The sequence below is a fragment of the Mustela putorius genome, unplaced genomic scaffold (assembly GCF_011764305.1).
Source record: "Mustela putorius furo isolate JIRA1106 unplaced genomic scaffold, ASM1176430v1.1 tig00003871_pilon_pilon_pilon, whole genome shotgun sequence".
Lineage (NCBI taxonomy): Eukaryota > Metazoa > Chordata > Mammalia > Carnivora > Mustelidae > Mustela > Mustela putorius.
Window position 1 is genome coordinate 13,187,384 of NW_025422023.1, and position 22,138 is coordinate 13,209,521.

A 22,138-nucleotide genomic window follows, 5' to 3' on the forward strand; every position below is an offset into this window, starting at 1 on the left:
ATCTCAAAAAAACAAATGCTTAAAATTTTTTTTAATTTTTTTATATTTTAATTTTTTTTTAAGATTTTATGTATTTATTTACAGAGAGAGAGATCACAAGCAGGCAGAGCAGCAGGCAGAGAGCAGGGGAAGCAGGCTCGCTGCCGAGCAGAAATCCTGATGCAGGGCTTGATCCCAGGACCCTGAAACCATGACCTGAGCTGAAAGCAGAGGCTTAACCCACTGAGCCACCCAGGCACCCCAATATTTTCCAGGTATTTTGATGAAACCAAAAAAAGCAGAAATGTTCTCATTTGTCTTGAATCTCTGCTTAGAACATTTTTTGGTAAATTAATAAAAGAATTTTTTTTCAAGGACTTGCAAGTCTATTCATAATGTTATAATGTAACCCTGACATGGGGGTTCTCAACTTGAAAAGATCAGTTCACAAATCAAGATAGTAGTGAATCTGCTAGATTTCTAATTTTTATATTGTTTGAGAAAATCATAATTATCACAAAAGTGAGGTTCTTAATATAAAGCAAATATAAATTTTATAAATCTCTTAAGTTTTACTCCTTTTTGATATTTAACACTTTAAAAAGAGTTAAATTGATTTTAAGATTTATTTTATTTTTCTCAAGAACTTTACTTCCCAGCACTATAAAACATTTATATATTAAAACAATCAGATTGGTTAGATACTCTACTGCTATAAAAATGCAATTAATGAGCACTACTGTAGCTTTTATGATTTTTAATATCATAGGGTAATTTGGTAAAAGTCTGGGGATCAGAGGAAAAGAATAATCCTACTAATACAAAAAATAATTCCCCAGAAAAAAATTCTCTCAAAATTACCTTATATGCTTATGGAAAAATGAATGTATGATTATTCCTGAAAACATACCATCTTGCTACCCATAATTTTCTTATGAGGGTTGACCTGCTTCTTATTAATCACCCACAGGATTTCCAGGTAGAGAAGTGGCATTCCAATAAGAAAAGAAGCTAGGTATGAACAGCAGGCAAATAAAGAAGATAAATGTAGAATAAAATAAAAAAGAAAAAAATAGGGAAGAAGAAAGATACAGAGAAGAAAATACAATGCAGCTATGGTATGACAAAAATACTCTATGTAAATAGAGAAGCTTTCTTAAAATAAAAGCAAATTCCGAGGAGGAATGGACTGGGGAGATACCATACTTGTTTTTCAGAAAGCAAATGAAAGGAAAAACCAAACATGAAGTCAGAAAATGAATCTTGAGAACAAAAGAATAATGCATGTGAAAAACACATGGATTTATATAATTTAAAGATAAGGTTTTTTTTCTAACTACTACAAAGATATCACTTTCATAGAGCCATTTCATTATGAATATTATTAAAATATATTTGTATTCTATAGTTGCTCTGAGTGGGTCTGATTTCAGTAGCTTCCAACCACAAACAACAGACAAATATTTAATGTATTATTTGACAATTACCTTTCGGTCCAAAAGAATATTATGAGGAGACAGTGCTCGGTGTACTATACCATGTTTGTTCATATATTGCAGACCTTGAAGTACCTCAAATGCAATGCACAAAACCTTTGAATAGCTATGAAGAAAACAAAAAGTCACAGATCAACAGATCAATTTACAAAGCAGAAACAGAATCTGTTTTAAGGAATGAAATGAGGTTATTAAAATTCAGTTACATTTTTATTATTCTTCCACTATCCAGAGAAAATACAATCCATCCAATTTATAAAATATCCACTATATACATATTTTGGATTTTCTGATTACATCAGAATTGATCTGGCTAGATCCTACAGTTTCATGAGGCTACTCTAATAGCAGTTATTTGTTTTTCCAAGGAGGGAGTTGAATTTTGGTGGTGTGCGATTAACCTTCTGCAGGTTTGACTTTGCCAAATTATCAGAAAAGTTTCAGATATATGGCAGAACTAAGTCAAGGAAAACCACCACTACTGCCCAAGACAAAATGCCTAAGTCCCTGAAAAAGAGCTAAAATATATTTTATGATAGATATACATGAGGTTATTTATATATCAATCCACAAAGCAATTCATGATTTAGCAAACATTTCTCTTCAATTCTTTCTAAGCCATCTTCCACCCCAGTTTCTCTCTCTCTTTCCCTCTCCATCTCTTTCCATTTTTCTTTTTTTAATCCAGCGCCATTCTTTGGGAAGTCAGGAATGAGATACAGAAAAGTGGTAAAGACTAATTCAAACCCAATCTCCCAAACTATCAATATTAACATTCTGGTATAGAATTTTCTACCCCCTTTTTTTTTTTGCCATTTTGAATTAGATTTTTAAAAATTAAATTAATATCTATAGGAAGTCACTAAAAGTAATTAAAAAAAAGATATACATAAGCCAACAGTAGAGATAAAATGGAATTATTTAAAAAATAGATAATCCCAAAGCTGGCATAATAAAAGGAAAAAAAGAACAAAGAACAAATGGAACAATTAGAAAATAATAGATTTTAATTAGGATGTATCAATAACTATATTAAATGTAAATGTAAAGAATTAAATTCACCAATACAAAGCTAAGAATTGTGAGACTGGATAGGAATTGAGACTCAACTACATTCAGACTGTAAGCAACCCACATTAAATAAAAAATGTAAGTTAAAAGTAAAAGAATGGAGTAATAGGTTACTGATTATCATGGGCTTGCTTGGAAGGACAGGTTGACTACAAAGGAGTATGTGGAAATTTTACCTGACCAGAACTGTTACCTTGATTTTGATGATCATTACACTATTGAGTTTATCACACTGACTGACCTATATACTAAAAAGGCTATATTTTAAAGTATGTAAAGTATAGCTCAAAACATGTGATGTTAAAAAAAGTAAGCTGAATTAAAAAAAAAAAAAGACTTGCAATATGACTCTCTCCTCTAAATTAAAACCATAAGAAAGAACAAGACATGAAAAGCAAAAATCCCTCTCTTTTCATTCTACTCTGACTTTCCAGAGGTACCCACCCTTAGCAGTTTCTGTTTTCAATTCTTCTTGCGGTTAGACTTTTAGTTAATATAATTAAATCTTCTTCGCTATGCAAGATGATACAATTAACATACTTTTACAACTTTCCCATTTTCCTTTCCCAACTCCTGACTTTTTTTTAGCTGTATTATTTTTACATTATCAAATTTTATAAGTGAAATTAAAAAAAAACCTACATTTCTTTTTTGACGGCTAAACAAACAAGTAAATACATAACATGACATGGTGATTAGGTACTAAGGAGAAAAAGTAGGGAAGAGAGAATATGGGGTAGCAGGATGCTAATACATACAAAGTGTGGTCAAGGAAGACCTCACAAAGGTGGTATTTGCACAGAAATCTAAAAGAAGTGAAAAAAGACATGCAGTTCTCTGGGAAATAGGTGATTCAGGCAGAGGGCACAGTAAGTCCTGAACTGGAAACTGCACAGCAATTCAGAAGTTCAATGAAGTCACTATGCATGCAATAGAATGAGCGATAGGTAAAGTATTAGGAGATGAGGTCAGAGATATAATAAGGAGCCAGATAATGTAGGCCATTTAGGCTATTGTAAAGACTCTGGCTTTCACTCTGAGACAGATGGAAAGTGACCGTCACATTGCCATACTATGATTAGTAAATATTCACTCTAGAACTAAGAAAAATATATATACCTAAGCCACTTAATCCCTAGTTCTCAAGCAAAAACATCTCAGTCATCAGGATTTAATCTGTATTATAATTTTATGATTATAACTACTCATGAATTATCAGCAGCTAGCATTATTTTTTATACCTCCTATTATTCATTTTGTATTTATATTTTTACTTAGCTAGAATACAACCATGAGAAAATTTTTCATAAGTGTGGCATGAGTAGGACATTTTAAAGCATGACAGGTCTTTTTTTTTTTTTTTAAGATTTTTATTTATTTATTTGACAGATGGAGATCACAAGTAGGCAGAGAGGCAGGCAGAGAAAGGAAGGGAAGCAAGCTCCCTGCTGAGCAGAGAGCCAGATACAGGGCTCGATCTCAGGACTCTGGGTCATGACCTGAGCCAAAGGCAGAGGCTTTAACCCCCTGAGCCACCCAAGTGCCCCAAAGCATGACATGAGCCAAAGGCAGAGGCCTTAACCCCCTGAGCCACCCAGGTGCCCCAAAGCATGATAGGTCTTAAAATGTCTTACTCTTATCTTTAAACTTGAAAAAGATTTCTCCATTGTCTTCAACTGTTCTTTATTAGTGGTAAGAAGTTCCATATCAACATAATTTTGTTGTAGATAGCTTGTTATTCCCCTTTGGAAGTTTGTGATTCTTTTCACTTTATCCTTAAACTTGTAAAATTTTAGTCCAGTGTGTGTAGAGTGTGGGCATTTGTGCATTTGTGCATTTATGTAAGTAAGCCACAGGTGTGCCTCTTTAATCTGAAGACTCACATGTTCTATTAGCAGAAGAATTAACAAGGAAAAGTTGATTTGTTAGGTCTTTGTTTTCTCCCTCTACTGTATCTTTTAGCTAGAACTCTTAGTGGGCAGGTAAAAATTAGATCCATTCTTCAGATCAACTTTCTGTTTTTATTCCTATGAGCACGGTCTTTAGTCCTATCTCTTCTATTATTTAATTTCCAGATTCTTTGTCCTGATCTGTAGCTGTTCCTTTTCAATAGATCCTATTCTGTGGTATGGATACATTATTCTTTTAAGTCTCTCTGAGAATTGTTACTAGAATTCTGCTGATTCGGGGTTGGGGTGGTGTTAACTTCATTTCCTCTAGGGCAAGTTTTTATGTTTTCCTCCCTTGGCTCTCTTTCTCTCAGACTATCTTTTTCATCATATGTCAGATAATCCCTGGTTGTCAGCCATATTTTAAAATAAATTGATATTCTCCATGAAATATGTAAAAAAGAAACAAAAAAGTTACAATTTATAAAGAATGCTTCTTTAAGGTATTTCTCTTTATCAAATAGTTTCCCCCATATTAAAGAGACATAACAGTCAATCTTAGGCAAATAGGGAATGTGTGAAACAAAAACAATTTTAAATTAATGGAGTTTTCATAAGTATCTACAAAAAAAGAAGCCAACTATGGAAGGTAAAAGATCCCAAACTTTAAAACAGCCATAGTAACATTGATAAATATGTGTGTATAAAAGAATACAAATGTCTACGCTTTTAAAAAACAAAGAAAAACTTTTCTTGAGATTATGATTAGTAAAACAGAACCTAGTTTTCTAAGCTCATTTGGCTGTATGAGTCCAGTTTACAGTAGTAATCTCTTTTGTCCTTCTTCCCTTTCTCTGACATGCGCACACACACACAATTCACAAAATCTTAAAAGCTGATGCCATATTTAGCTGTGACACTAGAGGACCTCAGCTGCACACTGCTTCAATACAGAAATCTTAAGAAAACCAAACCTTTAAAATGGTTTTTTCCATTAAAACAGTTCTGAAACAGTTGAACACAGAAGACTGCATGTTCTATACTGTCTACTTGCTTTTACTGATTGTAAAATATAACTGGAAAATACTTTCACGTCAAAAAGCATATTCATGCTATTATCAAGTTGATGCACACATATGTTGAAATAATTTTTTAAAATTCAAACACAGGAAAGCTGAAGCTCATGACAAATCTTAGCCATTACTTGAGACTACACATGAATTACAGCTAATGAACTAAGTATTCTTCAGAATAAATTATAGTAAATCAGATATGCTTATATGCCCTTTTGTATTCTTAGGATTTAATTCTAAAATTTATTTTAAAAAATAAGGTAAAGGAGAAGAAAAAGATTCCTTCCATAATGAGAAGGAATCAGTACAAGTGAAATTCCATATACTCGTTTTGCTTTTAAAACTATATTCTTTAATACTGCCAATAATTTAGATCACAAAATCTTTTAAAAAATTATTTTGAAGTAGCTAATGCAATTATAACACAACAGCAAGGTAAAAAAAAAAAAAATCGTATGTCCAGGAATAGCATGTCACAGCTAATTGAAAATGGACTCCAGAGGAGAGTTACAATTAAGAGAGTGGGATTCTTGCAATTAAAAAAAAAAAAAATGTTTGCAGGGGTAACAGCACTTCATCCTACACAATTTCCAAGTTAGAATCTCATTAATAAAGAAATCCATCACTAATCTAGAAAATGTAAATGAAACTTCAAGTCTGAAAATATTCTTTTCCTTTTAAAATTTTCAGTTACTATATTACTCCCAAAGATTGTGAGAGTAGAATTTACTTTGTTTTTTTTTCTTTTAAAGATTTTTTCTTTATTTATCTGACAGAGATCACAAATAGGCAGAGAGGCAGGCAGAGAGAGAGGAGGAAGCAGGCTACCTGCAGAGCAGAAAGCCCGATGTGGGGCTCGATCCCAGGACCCTGGGATCATGGCCTGAGCCGAAGGCAGAGGCCACCCAGGTGCCCCTAGAATTTACTTTGTTACCATTGTCCTTGATACTCTGAAAAGTTTAATGAGCATAAAAATCTTTGGTGATTATAAATACATAGAAATGGCTAAAAGGTAGCTTTCAAAATAATATGACTAATAATTTTTAATAAAGCAAGATGATATTTTAAAATACTTTCATTTATATTTAAACATATCAATTAAGTGGCTATTATCTACTTGGTATTGTGCTTTCACACTACTGTGTTAGGCTCCATGGCTATCAAGAGAAAGAACTGATCTCTATAATCAAAAAACCTACAGTGAAAGTGGAAAGTTTTATAAACCGATAACTTTAATACAACTGAATTCAAAAGAATTTAATGTAATTATATAATTAAGTCAGCAGAAGAGAATTAATTATCCATTTCCTCTGTGTTACAAGAAAAAGAAAACATGAACATCTATTTATTACATTGGTGAAACCAAAACAGATCTAAAAAAATAAATCCCTGTACCCTGAGACAGGTACTAACTTATTTAACTTGTAATACCTCTACCCATCACAGTTACTGTGAGGTAGGAGTTCAATAAACATGTATCAGTAGGTGTTCAATACATGTATGCAATGACATCCCATATAGTGCAAGAGGGTGCAGTAACAAGATTAAATTCTTCGCTATTAATGAAATAACAGCTCAAAAAAGTATATTACACTTGCAGTGAATCAACAGTAAGTTGACTTAGAGGGTTTTTTTGAAAGAAAGAAAATCCTGCCATTTGCAACAATATGGGTAAATCTGAAGGACATTATGCTAAGTGAAATAATCTGGTCACAGAAGGACAAATACTGCCTTATTTCACTTAAATAAGGTTTAAAAAAATAGTCAAATTTATAGAAGTAGAGAATAGAACAACGGTTATAAGGGATTAGGGAGAGAAGAAAATGGTTACCAGGGAATGGGAAGAGGAAAACCAATTGATTTAAAGTGTCAGTTGTGTAATATAAGTCCTAGATATCTGCTGTACAACATGGTGTTGATAGTTAACAATACTATATTGCACACTTAAAATTTTGTTAGGAGAGTAGATCTCATTTGTTAAGAGTATAGATAAGTGTTCTTATCACACACAAAAATAAAAAGGACACAGGGGTGAAACTGTTAGAGGTGATGGTATGTGTACTACCTTGATTGCAGTGATGGTTTCACAGGTGTATTCATCTATCCAAACTCAAATGTATACATTAAATACTTGCAGTTTCCTTGTATATCAATTATACCTCAATAAAGGTGTTAAAAAAAGAAATAAGGACAAATTTCTATCAGCCTCAAATCATCAGTTCTTTTTGGTTATTTGCAGTGTTTCCGAGAAGAGATGTTATTCAGACTGCAAGAAATGGAGGCCAAGAAAGAGAGTGAGAGGTCAGGGTTGCTGAGATAGATTTGGAAGTCATTCACAATAGGTGGTAACTAAAACCACACATGCTATTTCCTCTGATCCATAATCCATGATATTTCTAAGGGCCACTCCACAAGCCAAAATACCCATATTGTCAGCAAACCACGGGAGGAAACACACTTTTGGATTCTATGAGTTCAAGATGTTCTTCCACCTTATAAAACTTGATCACTCCCACAGAAATTTTCCTTTTGGTCTAAAACTTTCCTTCCTTGGTATCAGCCTGAAGTAAAATGTTAAAGGAGAGTAAACACAGAGGAAAATTAGTTAGCTACTGTGTGATTTTGGAAATGGAGAGGAAAAATGAAATACTAATGACTAATGTTCAGATAATAATACAACCATATAATCCTGTGATATCTTCAACCTAAACTCTCCTTCTGTAACTTCCAGACAATAGAGCTCAAGTAGTATATAATTTTTTAATAGCTCACTGGTCTATTATTTTGAATTTGGAGAGGGGGGGTATTTTCAGTGCTGAGCTAATGTCTTTGAGGCTCTTAGAATTGGCCACTTATCACTTATTAAATTTTAACATGTTGTTAAAAATACCACACTATTGGGGCGCCTGGGTGGCTCAGTGGGTTAAAGCCTCTGCCTTTGGCTCAGGTCATGATCCCAGGGTCCTGGGATTGAGCCCCACATCCGGCTCTCTGCTCAGCAGAGAGCCTGCTTCCTCCTCTCTCTCTCTGCCTGCCTCTCTGAGATCTGTCTGTCAAATAAATAAATAAATAAATCTTAAAAGAAAAACAACACACTATTCAACAGAGCAATTTTTTTTTCAATAAAGAGAAAAAAAGAAAGTTTTTGGAATTGAAAAAGGAAATAACTGATTTCACTACTGGGTACATATGTTTTAGACCGAAAGGCTATCCATTTATGCTAAATTTAATAGTTCATTTGCTTCAGATTCAGATGTTTTGAAATGGAAGTTTCATTGATTAACTGCTTACCTAAACATTGTTTTGTATTAGGCCTAAAAAAAAAAAAATCCCTAAATTGTGAGACTGAGCATATTTTACAGTTTGATTCTCACTCCAAAAAAAAAAAAAAGTTGAAAGCTATTAATCTGGAATGTGACTAATTCTCATTGGGATGCAATAAATTGGGGAATTAATTTTCCAACTCGAACACGAGATAACTTTCCTATCTCATCACAAACGTAATTGGATAAGATCAAAATACATATGGAAAGCATAGTCTAGTGGTTTGAGGTTCAGACATAATGGAGACTCCGTCACTGATTTGCTTTACTTGGAGAACGTTCCAATTTCATCCTGCTTCAGTATGCAAATGTGTGAAGTGGGAAATTTAACACTAAAAAGGGGCTGAATGGAGATCAATGAGCTATTGGTCCTACACAGACTCCTGGCCATTCGTAAAAGCAGAAAAGAACAAACAAAAAGTCCAAAACCTTCTCAGAAATATTCTAGGGTTTCTATAATAAAGTATATAACATTTTGTCTGTCTATCTATCTATCTATCTACCTATCATCTATTTCTCTATCTATATTCCATAAATTAACAAAGATCATAAAATGAGCTCTCTAACCATTTCCACGATAAAATAAAATCAGCAAAATGGTTTTCCAATTTATCTGTGAGGGAAAAAAAATGGACATTTGATAAGCAGGACTGGAGGACCCCAGAGTGAGCTGGTTATTTCTGCAATGTTAATTTTTCTTTTCCCAAGCAGCTATACTATCCTGGCACAGACACTCCAAAAACCTTTTTTACCATAGTTACTGATACTGTCAATGAAAACATACTGGGTAATAAATCTCACTTTCCATGCCCTGGCAGCATTTAGGGCTATATAAAGTTGTAACTTTTCTCTAAGACAGAGCCTATGGAGGCTCATGTTTGCTTGGATCTGTATCCTAGCTCATTCTGAATTTTTTTTTAAGTTTAAATTAATTTAATATTACTGTGTGAATAAGAAGGAACAAATTCCCATTATTTTTCAGAATTTTGATTTGAGATCAAAATTTTCCTTTTAGGCAATCTGCCACCCTACCCCCAACCCCTCACAACAAAGTGAACTGAAGAGGGCTTGCGTTTTATGCACATGTTTAGTTCAGTGTCTGCAAGACAGCATAGCACAAACAAAAGTTAGTCAAACTGAAATGTTCAGTTCAATGATGTGTTGATCTGACTTAAATTATAAGAGATTTGGTTGTTGAAAATTTCCTATTCACAGTTTCTATTCTATTTATCAGAATTGGGGTGATACAGTGATGATATTTTGATCAAAGAACCCCCCAAATTAAAATTTTATTAAGTACTTCTATCAACCTTGCAAAATTCCTATGATATATTCATAAAGAATGCAGAATAAAATAAGATCATATTAATAGTTGGGCCTTTATCTCCAAACCTATTTTGTTTTATTTTCTTATAAATAATTTATGAAAAGAAAAAGTATATTTTAATACAAAGTTTATAAATTTATGGTTTGTATTGTTCTTAGAACTCAAAAGACATGGTAAGTTTTGCAAATACAGGGTAAGCCCCCTAAACAATTTGCACTGTTAATGAGTACTTGGAATATGTGACATTCCTAGAAAAATCTTTTTGGAAAAATGTAAAGAATGTGAGCTTCCATTCCCTTTGTTGAACTCAATCTTTCTGCTTTCAGTGCCAGTGCGATCTTAAGAAATAATCAGATGTGAAATCTGTTAAAATAGGTAAACTCTTGTAGCAATAATTCACCTTAGCCTGAAGACTAGTTATCTTGATGTCACTTCAGATACTGTAACATCTGGCAGGGAATGGTGACAGAATAGTTCTGGTCAGCAGGGACCCACTAGGCATACCCTGTGAAAGCAGCTGCCTCCCTTACCATGCCTACCACCCTCTGGCTTAGCGGTTCTCAGCCTTTTGGGTTAAAATTAACCTAATCTTAATAAACTCAAGTTTTAGCATTAAAAAAAAAAAAAAGTTGGGCCTTTTAGGCCAACTTAGTTGGGCCTTTATCTCCAAACCTATTTTACTAACTGATGGAAAAGTATTATAATGATGAATAATATTAGTTGATATAGTCTAAATGGGGCCCCACTCCCCTTGCCCCAAAATGTCCACATCCTAACCCCCAGAACCTATGAATATTACCTTATTTGGAAAACAAGTCTTTGCATATGATCATCATTGATCATTCAGCCAGGCACAAAATCCAGTGTCAAGTGTTCTTATTAGAGACAGACACACAAAGGAGGAGATATGAAGATGGAGACAGAGATTGGAGTGATGTGGTCACAAGCCAAGGAAGCCAAGGAATGCTGAAAGCCACCAGAAGTTGGAAAAGGTAGGAAGGATTCTTCCCAGGAGCCTTTGAAGATAGTGGGACCTGTCAACAGCTTGATTTCTGACTACTGGTCTCCAGAATTGTGTGAGAATAAATTTCCAGTGTTTCAAGCCATTCAATTTGTGATAATTTGTTTCAGCAGCCATAGGAAACGAATAGAGTTGTTTGTAAGACACACATGACATCAAGGGGACTTGTTTTTCTCCATCATGACCTGACTATAACAGAGTAATTCTCCTTTATACTTTTCTTTAAATGATCTTTATTTATATTAAATTACAAACAAAAAATTCATTTACAATGTAACTTAGAAGAGTTTTGACAAATGTATATATGACTCCAAGCACTGCCATAGTCAAGAAGCAGAGCACTTCCAACACCTTGAAAGGATTCTCTTATTCCTCTTCCCAGACAATCTCCATATCCTACCCTAGGCTTGAAGCAACCACTGGTCTGTCTCCTATCACTCCAGATTAAATTAGCCTTTTCAAGAGTTTCAAATAAATGGAACACTATGGCATTATTTTGTGTCTATCTAGTTTTTTGTACTCTACATGATGTTCTTAGAATTCATGCATGTTGCTGCCTGCATTATCAGTTCATTTTTTTTTTTTTATTGCTGAGTAGTGTTTCACTAACTTCTTTAACCATTCATCTGTTGAAGGGCATCTTCTTCAGAATTTTAACAGGTAAGCACAATATAGTATTTTGCCATGAAAGCAGTGGACACATTTAAAATGAAATTTCACAAGGAAATAAACAACAGTACAGAGTGCCAGATTTTGAGCAGTGTCATATTTTTAAAACTGTCATTATGAGAGAACTGATAATTTGAGGCATAAAGTAATAGGGAAATACACTAAAACTTGAAATTAGGATTTTTTTTTTTTGTCTAAGATATATGTGGCAGATTTGGGAATGTCCAGTCCTTATCATGATGATTTTGAATCACTTATCGGCATTTGGACACTGATATATATGCTATAAAAACAAACAGACATGAATGCTTTTCTTATGTCCTATCACCTAAGACTGGTGACACCAACAATTGACAATGTCTAGCTAGTGAATAAACTAACATGAACAGAGAAAGTATAGTTAGCATATGGACAATTACAGGATGCATTGACCAGAAACAGATTACTTGCAGAGGAGAGCTACGACTTTCACTAACTCAGATGGTTAGGAGAGAGAAACCACATTTTTCTCTTTTCTAGGTAATCTGGGAGGAATTTCTAAGTAGGATATCAGTCATTCTTCATATGACCACTTTGTTTTCATCTTAAGTCACTGTCTGAAACAGCAACCTATATTTATGACTCGTCATCTTAAAGTGCCCCACTTCTACCCTCCAAAACTGTTTCATAAAGAAAAATAGGCAAAGCAATATCATTGTTCTCTGATGGATGCTTTTACTACTTAGCTCCCCAAGTTCATCTCCTTCACCTCTCTTCCCATGCATCCTCCACATCTGCTTTATTCATCGGCTTACATATCAGTGCCTTTTTGCACATGCTATTTTCTCTGTCCTTCTATTTGGTCCACATGGATGACATCTAGACATTCTTCAAAATCCAACACAAGCATTATTTCTTTAGTAAAACTTTTCTAGATTCTCATGGCTGTGAGGTATGATGTCTCCAAACTAAATTGCATATTCTTCTGGTATATACTTACCAAAAAATACTGTATTGTAATTGCTTATTATAACTCTGTCTACTCAACTAGCCAGCAATCTCTCTAAAGATTAGGACTTTACATTTCATCTTCAGATTCACTAGCACCTAGCCCAGTGTCTGAAATATATGTACTTAATGAGGAGATATGGAATAGTCATTGCATAGGTTAATCATAATCTAAATCATAATCGGTCATCAGAGAAAGGCTATGACTATTCCACAGGGAATGCTTATTGATAATATTCAATAATCATTTAGTGTATTATAGTACTTATAAAAACACTATTACCATTACAGTCACTAATAGGAAACACTTAGATAAAGCATACTATGTAAGTGCTGTTATAAATAATTCACATCTATTATTTCACTATCCTAGAAGGTGATAAGATAGAAACACAGAGGGGTTACATAAATTAGCCATGTGAGTAAATGGTGGAGTTGAGATTCAGACCCAGCAGGTTGGTCTTTGAGTCCATGTCTTTACCCACTACATTATATTGCCTCTCAGTGTATAACAGTACAGTGAAGTCAAAAGAGAGGTTTTGAGCTCCAGCTATATCACTGTGACAGATGTGTTAAGGTAACTGCTCTGAGTATCAATTCCTATACCTTAAAGTGAATATTTATTGTTTCCCTCCCTGGCATCCATGTCCCCTTCTTTCAAAGACAATTTACAATTTTTTATTTCAGACTCCGTCTCCCTCCTATTCTCCTTTATCTCATATGTTCTGTCTTTAGGAGTAGAAATGTGACTCGGGCCTTTGTTAGTCACTTTCCCCTGGCCACAGTAATGATCTGATTGAAAATCTCAGGACTTAAATGGCAACTGATAAAAATGGCTCACTCCTCTCCGGAAGACTGAGAGTATATGAAGTTAGAGTTGTTATGACCATTTTGCCACCATTAGGGGAGGATATGGAACTCTTACAACTTATTACAGGCACGTTTTGTTTTATTGTGCTGTTTTATAGCACTTTAGATATTGTTTTTCTACAAATTGAAGTTTTGTGGCAACATTGTGTTGAGCAAGTCTATTGGCAGTGCCATTTTTTCAATAGCATTTGCTCATTTCATGTTTCTGTGTCATATTTTGGTAATCCAAACTTTTCCATATAGACAAACTTTTTCAAATGTAGTATTTAATAAGAGGAAAGGAAAAGTTATAAGTATAAATACCATACCACTAGCCATGATCTTAGTTTCTATTAAAATCAGTTTCTGTTAATAAACTTTTTCATAGAATTTTTGACATGTCATCTGGTTTTCATAACACAGACAATAGTCACTTATGTGCCACACTATATGACACAAATATTATCTCAGGGCTTTTTGACATTCCTCAAAAAGCCTTTAAGGATATATTATCATAAGACAAAGAAAAAAATGAGCACTAAGTAATGTATAGAATTCCCAACACCATTTGCGGAAGATATATATATTGAATATATAGAAAGGTATAGAATTGTATGGGCTCAATATGTCATAAACATGAAACTAAAATGATATTGATTAATTATACTTTAACAAAAGAAAAAAAAAGTAGTCCTCTCCGTCAGGGCAAACATCTGCTCTAAGAAGAAAAGACAAACAGCCAAGGATATTTCTTCCCTTCTTAGTGTGAAAAGCTTTTAGAACTAGATGTGTGCCTCCTGATGTTGCAGAGAGAGGTCCTCTAACATACTGATGACATGACCCTCCATCCAGAAATAGGTCCAAGAAACTTTGGCCAATTATTGTTTGAAAGAACTTCTAACCTTTAATTATGTCAAAACTGAAATAGTTTTGGAAAGCACAGTGACATCTAGAGCAATAATTTTAAAAAACGCCTTTCGACAAGTAACTCATTTAGGTATCTAGGGGATAATTTTGATATTTTGACAAGTTCACTGAGCATACTTGCTCAAATTTTAAAATTTTATGGGGGACACATTTGGCTTATTTTATGATAGAGAAGTACATTTGGTGATTTCTACTCTCAGTTCTGTCTTTTTTTTTTTTTTAAAGATTTTATCTATTTATTTGACAGATAGAGATCACAGGTAGGCAGAGAGGCAGAGAGAGAGAGAGAGAGGAGGAAGCAGGCTCCCCACCGAGCAGAGAGCCCAATGTGGGGCTCAATCCCAGGACCCTGGGATCATGACCTTAGCTGAAGGAGGAGGCTTTAACCCACTGAGCCACCCAGGCGCCCCTCTCAATTCTGTTTGAGAGAAACATGATTTCTCTCATTCTTTATTTTGCTGCCCAATGGGGCTCACAGAAAGTACCTGTTAAAGCAGTTGATCAGATCTAATGTTCTATGTTATTGATTATGACTACAAAAGTTAGTTGAAGTTCTGATGATGTTAGCAATTATGACAACAGTCTACATCTATGCAGAGACAGGATCATCATCCACTCAATCAAAATGATGGTCTCTGATTAAAACATTAAATAAATTCTATTTTTAGCTTTTTGAGGCAAATCCTTTATTGTTCTCCAGAGTGGCTGCACCAGTTTGTATTCCCACCAACAGTGTAAGAGGGTTCCCCCTTCTCCACAACCTCACCAACACCTGTTGTTTCTTGTGTTGTTGATTTTAGCCATTCTGACAGGTATGAGGTGATATCCTTCTGTAGTTTTGATTAGTATTTCCTTGATGGTGAGTGATGTTGAGCATCTTTTCATGTACCTATTAGCTAGCCATCCATATGTCTTTGGAGAAATGTCTATTCATGTCTCCTGCCCATTTCTTAAGTTGGTTATTTGTTTTTGGGGTGTTGAGTTTGAGAAGTTCTTCACATATTTTGGATACTAACCCTCTATCAGATAGGCCATTTTCAAATATCTTCTCCCATCCTGTAGGCTGACCTTTGTGTTGCTTGTTTCCTTCACTATGTAGAAACTTTCATTTTGATTAAGTCTCAATATTTTATATTTGCTTTTGCTTCCCTTGCTTTGGGAGGCATATCTAGAAAGAAGCTGCTATGGCTGATTTCAAAGAGGTTTCTACCAGTGTTCTCCTCTAGGATTTTTATGGTTTTATGTCTCACATTTTTGCCTTTAATCCATTTTGAATTTATTTTTTGTATGGTATAAGAAAGTGGCCCAGTTTCATCCTTTTTGCATGTTGCTGTCCAGTTTTCCCAACACCATTTGTTGAAGAGACTCCTTTTCCCATTAGATTCTTTCTTGCATTGTCAAAGGTTAATTGACCCATATAATTGTGGCTTATTTCTGGGTTTTCTATTCTGTCTCATTGACTTGTGTGTCTATTTTTGTATCAGTACTATAATAAACCTTTAATCACTAAAGTTTGATTATTAAACCTTTGTAATATAAGTACGCTAAAAATCCAGCAATTGTACTACCAGGTATTTACCCAAAGAATACAAAAATACTAATTCAAAGGAATACATGCACCCTGAAATTTACAGCTGCATTATCTGCAACAACCAAACTATGGAAAGAGCCCAAGTCTCTCTCTCTCTCACACACACACACACACACACACACACACACACACTACAGTATTACCAATCCATAAAAAAGAATGAAATCTTGTCATTTGCAATGACATGGACAGAGCTAGAGAGTATTATGTTAAGTGAAGCAAGTCAGAGAAAAACTAATACCATATGATTCCACTCATATGTGGAATTCAAGAAACAAATGAGCAAAGAGGAAAGAGAAAGAGAGACAGACCAGGAAACAGACCCTTAACTATAGAAAACAAACTAATGGTTACCAGAGGGGAGATGGGTGGGTGCATAGTGGAACAGGTGATGGGGATTAAGGAGAGCGCTTGTTAAGATGAGCACCAGGTGTTATACAGAACTTTTGAATCACTCTATTTTATACCTGAAATTAATATTACATTGTATGTTGACTAACTGGAATTTAAATAACAAAAAACATTAAAGAAATATTTATCTACAATATAGAACTTAAACAACTTCATATCAAAACAACAAATAATCTGATTAAAAAATGGGCAGAGGACTTGAGTAGACCTTTTCCTCAAAGATGACATACAAATGACCAACAGACACATGAAATGTTGCTCAAAATCATTTATCATCAAGGAAATGCAAATAAAACCACAATGAGTTATCATCTCACACCTGTCAGACTGGTTATATTTAAACAGAAAACAAAAAAAAAATAACAAGTGTTGCCAAAGACGTGGAGGAAGGGAATGTAAATCGATTTTACCACTGTGGAAAACAGTGTGGAGCTTCCTCAAAAATTAATAGAACTGCCAAAGATCCAGCAATTCTACTTGTGGTATTTATCCAAAGAAAATGAAAGCACCTATTCAAAGAGATATATGCACCCATTGTTTATTGCAGCATTATTTATAATTATGAAGATAGGAAGCAACCTAAGTGTCCATCAACAGATAAAAGGAAAAGAAATGTGGTATATATAAAATGGAGTTTACTCAGCCATGAAAAAGAATAAAATCTTGCAATTTGTGACAACATGGATGGACAACATGGAGGGTATTATACAAGTGAAATAGGTCAGACAGAAAAAAATACTGTATTATTTGTATTTCAAACTAAGAACAAAACAAAACAGAAACAGACTCACTTATTATTGATATTTTTATATTGGTCTTGTTTCCTGTTACCTCACTAAAGTCATTTATTAATTCAAAGAGTTCTTTTGTATATGCTGTAGGATTTTCTACACAACCACGTCATCATTGAACAGAAATATATTTACAACTTTTCCTCCTTCTCCTCTCTTCCTTCTCTTCTTATTTTAACTCCTCTACTTTTTCTCTTCCTTCTTATAATCTTTATGCCTTATATTTTTTCTTGAACTATTTTACTCTTGTACTTTTATATACATATGCCTATGCTGCTTGCATCTTTCTATACTAGCAGCAAACAATTGGAAGACAAAACACAGTTTTGTCTACAATTGTATCAAAACATAAGATACTTAGGAATAAGTTTAACAAAAAAGCAAGAACTCTACTTTGTAAACTATTAAATATTGCTGAGGGAAATTAAGGAAGATTTAAAAATTTGGAGAAAACAACATGTTCACTTATTAGAAGTTTCAAAATTAAGATTTCAGTTGTTGCCACATTGGTCCATGGGAGCAATGTAGTTCCAATCAGAATACCAACAGACTTTCTCAGAAACTGGGAAACTTACTATAAAATTTACATGAAAATGTAAAGATCCAAGGATCACTAAAGCTATCTTGAAACAGAAGACCAAAGTTGGAAAACTTGTATTTCCTGACTTCAATATTTACTATTAAGCTAGAGTAATAAAGATAGTACAGTGCTGGCATAAGGACAGAAAATAGAAAAATAAAACAAAAGAGAAGGTCAGAAACAGACCTACATTTACATGGCCATTTAATTTTTAATAAAAGCATCAAAGCAATTCAATGGAAAAAGGAAAGCCTTTCAAGCAAATAGAATTAGAACAACTGAATATCCATGTGACAAAAACAGAGTTGAACACCACATATATTAAACTGAGAGAGATCAGAGATCCAATATAAATTTTAAAACTATAATTTTCTAAAAGAAAACATATGAGAATATCTTCAGGACTGGGGAGGAGACAAAAGTTTCTGAAAACAGATACATGGTAATATCCATAAAGAAAAATTTGATACATTAGCTTTCATCATAAATAATTCCTGCTCATCAAGATATACATTAAAAGGGGAGCCTAGGTGGCTCAGTGGGTTAAAGCCTCTGCCTTCAGCTCGGGTCATGATCCCAGGGTCCTAGGATGGAGCCCCACATCAGGCTCTCTGCTCAGCGGGGAGCCTGCTTCCTCCTCTCTCTCTGCCTGCCTCTCTGCCTACTTGTGATCTCTACCTGTCAAATACATTAAATTTTTTTTTTAAAAAGATATACATTAAAAAATAATGAGGCAAGGCAGACTGGCAGAAATATTCACCAAAAAAAATCTTGAAAAGTATATATATGGAGAATAGAATATAAATGAATGCCTCTAAGTCAATAATAAAAAGACAAATAATATGCTTAAAATGGGACCAAAAGCCTGGACATGTGTGTCATGATATGAATGTACAATGAACACATGAGAAACACCCAACATCTTTAGTCATTGTGGAAATGTAAATTAAATCTACAATGAGATACCACTTTATATTCATTACAGTGGCTAAAAGTCAAGAATTAAAAACACCAACTGCTGGCAAGGCTATGGATGAACTAGAACTTTCATACATTGTTATTAGGAATGTAAAAGGTACAACACTTTAGATTAAGGTCTGGTGGTTTCTAACAATCATATAGTTATCCCATAATCCACTAATTTTATTGCTACATATTTATCCAGGGATAAGAAAACATTTGCTCACAAAAAAAGACATAAGAACATTCACAAGAACTTCAATTATAAAGACCAAAAACCTGGAAATATCTCAGAGGCTCATAAGCAGAACACTGCTAAAGAAATTGTGGCATATTCATAAGCTGGAATACACCTCAGCAATAAAAATAGATTATAATACATGAAGCTACATAAGTGATTCCCAAAACATTAGGGTGTGTGAAAGAAAGAGTATATACTGTATAATTATATATAAGTATATAATTATATAAGGTGCTAGAATAAACTAATAAAACTAATCTAGGATGAAAAAAACAGCCAACTGGTTGCCTCTGGGAGTTGGGTTGGGGTGAAGAGTAAAAATTTACTGGGAAGGGGTTTGAGTGAAATTTCTAGGATGATGGTGATGATCTAATCTTGATGTGTATTTGGGTTACAGAGGTAAATACTTTGTCCAAAATTCATCAAGTGATATACAAGTTTTTTTACTTTCACTGAATGTAAAGTTTACTTAAAAAGAAAACACAAGGATTTGTCTCCCTCCCAATCCCATCTTGTTTCATATCCCCTGACCCTCCATGACCCCTTGCCCTGCCTCTCAAATTCTTCATATGAGGGAGATCATATAGTAATTGTCTTTTTCTGACTTAATTCGCTTAGCATAATACTCTAGTTTCATCCATGTCGTTGCAAATGGCAAGATTTATTTTCTCTTGATGGCTGCATAGTATTCCATTGTGTATATATACCACTTCTTCTTTATCCATTCATCTGTTGATGGACATCTCAGTTCTTTCCATAGTTTGGCTATTGTGGACATTGCTGCTATAAACATTCAGGTGCATGTGCCCCTTTGGATCCCTACATTTTTATCTTTAGAGTAAATACCCAGTAGCACAATTGCTGGGTCATAGGGTATCTCTATTTTCAACTTTTTGAGGAACCTCCATGCTGTTTTCCAGAGTGGCTGCACCAACTTGCATTCCCACCAACAGTGTAGGAGGTTCCCCTTTCTCTGCATCCTTGATCTCTTGTTTCCTGACTTGTTAATTTTAGCCATTCTGACTGGTGTGAGGTGGTATCTCACTGTAGTTTTGATTTATATTTTCCTGATGCTGAGTAATGTTGAGCACTTTTCCATGTGTCTGTTGGCCATTTGGATGTCTTCTTTGCAAAAATGTCTATTGATGTCTTCTGCCCATTTCTTGATTGGATTATTTGTTCTTTGGGTGTTGAGACTCAATCTCAGAAAACAAACTGAGGGTTGCTGGGGGGAAGGGAGGTAGAGATAGGGTAGCTGGGTGATGGACTTTGGGAAGGGTATGTGCTATGGTGAGTGCTGTGAATTGTGTAAGCCTGGTGATTCACAGACCTGTACCCCTGGGACAAATAATGCATTATACATTAATTTAAAAAAGGAAAACATAGGGATTCCTGAATGGCTCAGTCAGTTGGGTGTCTGCCTTCAGCTCAGGTCATGACCCCAGAGTCCTGGGATAGAATTTTAAAGACATTTTACAGAAAAGAACAATAACAATGTATAGTCAGATTTATAATACATACAAAAGTAACTATAAATTGCACAATGAATGACATAATATCTAAAGGATGGGAGGAGGGTGAAGGGAAGCATAATATCTATGATCCCTACATTATATGTGAATTGCCATAATATTAATTCATGGAAGTTAGATAAATTAAGGATGCATAATTGTAACCTCTACCATAATAAAATACATATTATATATATATATATATATACACACACACACACACATATATATGTATATATATAACATGCACACACACACAAAGACTAAGACAAAATAAAACAATTAAAAAAAACCCTAAACCTCTGACTCCCAAGTGCTTTATTTAATTGTAGTTCTTTTATGTGTTGACGTAATTTATCATCTCAGGAGTTTCTGCCTTTCAAACATTTCCCAATAGGAAACTGTGCTAATTTCATCACTATCTTGTTGTTCTTTTGTCTTTTATGAGTATAGATAATACACAGAATAAAATTCAAAGTGTTCCCTTGAAGTCAGTGCAACTCCTGAGTTAGTTTATTAAATTGTTCTCACCTCACTTACTTAACAAACTGATTTAATGGGGGCAGAACAGTAAGTAAATGAAAAAAAATGCTCTGACAGTTGGCTATAAGGATATACATAGGTGATTTTTTTTTTAAATAGATTTCCATAGGTGCAAATGATTTCCTTTCATTCTTAGATCATTCTGCTATTTAAAAAACAATTACATAATTTCTCACCTTGCTAGTAAAATCAGGATACACAGATATTTCACCTTTTCTTTCCAAGGTGTTAAAATAAGTGAATGATTCTTAAAAGTTAAAAACCCACTACTTTTCACTCCTTTTCACAATGACCCCATCCATTTAAATGAAAGGTAGAAGAAATATACTTTCACCAACAATTTAACTTCTTACATCAGGTAGTTGCACACTGACTGTCCATTGGCTGATTTTAGCCCATTACTTTGTTTTGTTTGGATCATGATTTTTAAATTTTTAAATTTCTTTTAAATGTTTATAAATTCAGAAATTTCACCTAAGAATCCAAAGTCTGAAATTCTTTTGAAATTTTTAAAGAAATGGTAATACCTGGACACTTTCTAACACAGCAACAACAGCTGGAGCTAATTATTAACTGCCTCTTTTCAGTGTGTTCCCTGCCTTCCAGTTTAACTCAGTTCAGCCCAGAACACTTAAATTAACCATCAGGACTCAAAGAGTTCATAACTTCTTTTACATATATTCCTCATCCCAAATCCAGTCTCCTCACTCTAGTCCCTACTCATCTTGTCCACCTGTCTTCCTCTCTCTTTCAATATAGTGCATCTAATACATCACTAACGTTTTCAGTTGAGGATGAACTTGGCTAAATGAAACTTTCTCTATTGGAAAATAACAGGTCAACATTCGATATCAACATATTTATGTATTCTCTGATCATTCTTTTTGTATATGGACATT

At 34.1% G+C, this 22,138-nt stretch overlaps 1 protein-coding gene across 3 annotated transcripts in view; it reads right to left on the minus strand.

Annotated features, from left to right (window-relative positions):
* Positions 1–22,138, minus strand: part of TBCK (TBC1 domain containing kinase) — a 213,846-nt gene that overhangs the window by 163,123 nt on the left and 28,585 nt on the right. For all 3 annotated transcript variants that reach the window (XM_004748121.2, XM_004748122.2, XM_004748123.3), the window contains exon 4: positions 1,467–1,581. In XM_004748121.2, the coding sequence (XP_004748178.1) occupies positions 1,467–1,581 (115 nt within the window). The remainder of the gene's footprint in view (positions 1–1,466; positions 1,582–22,138) is intronic.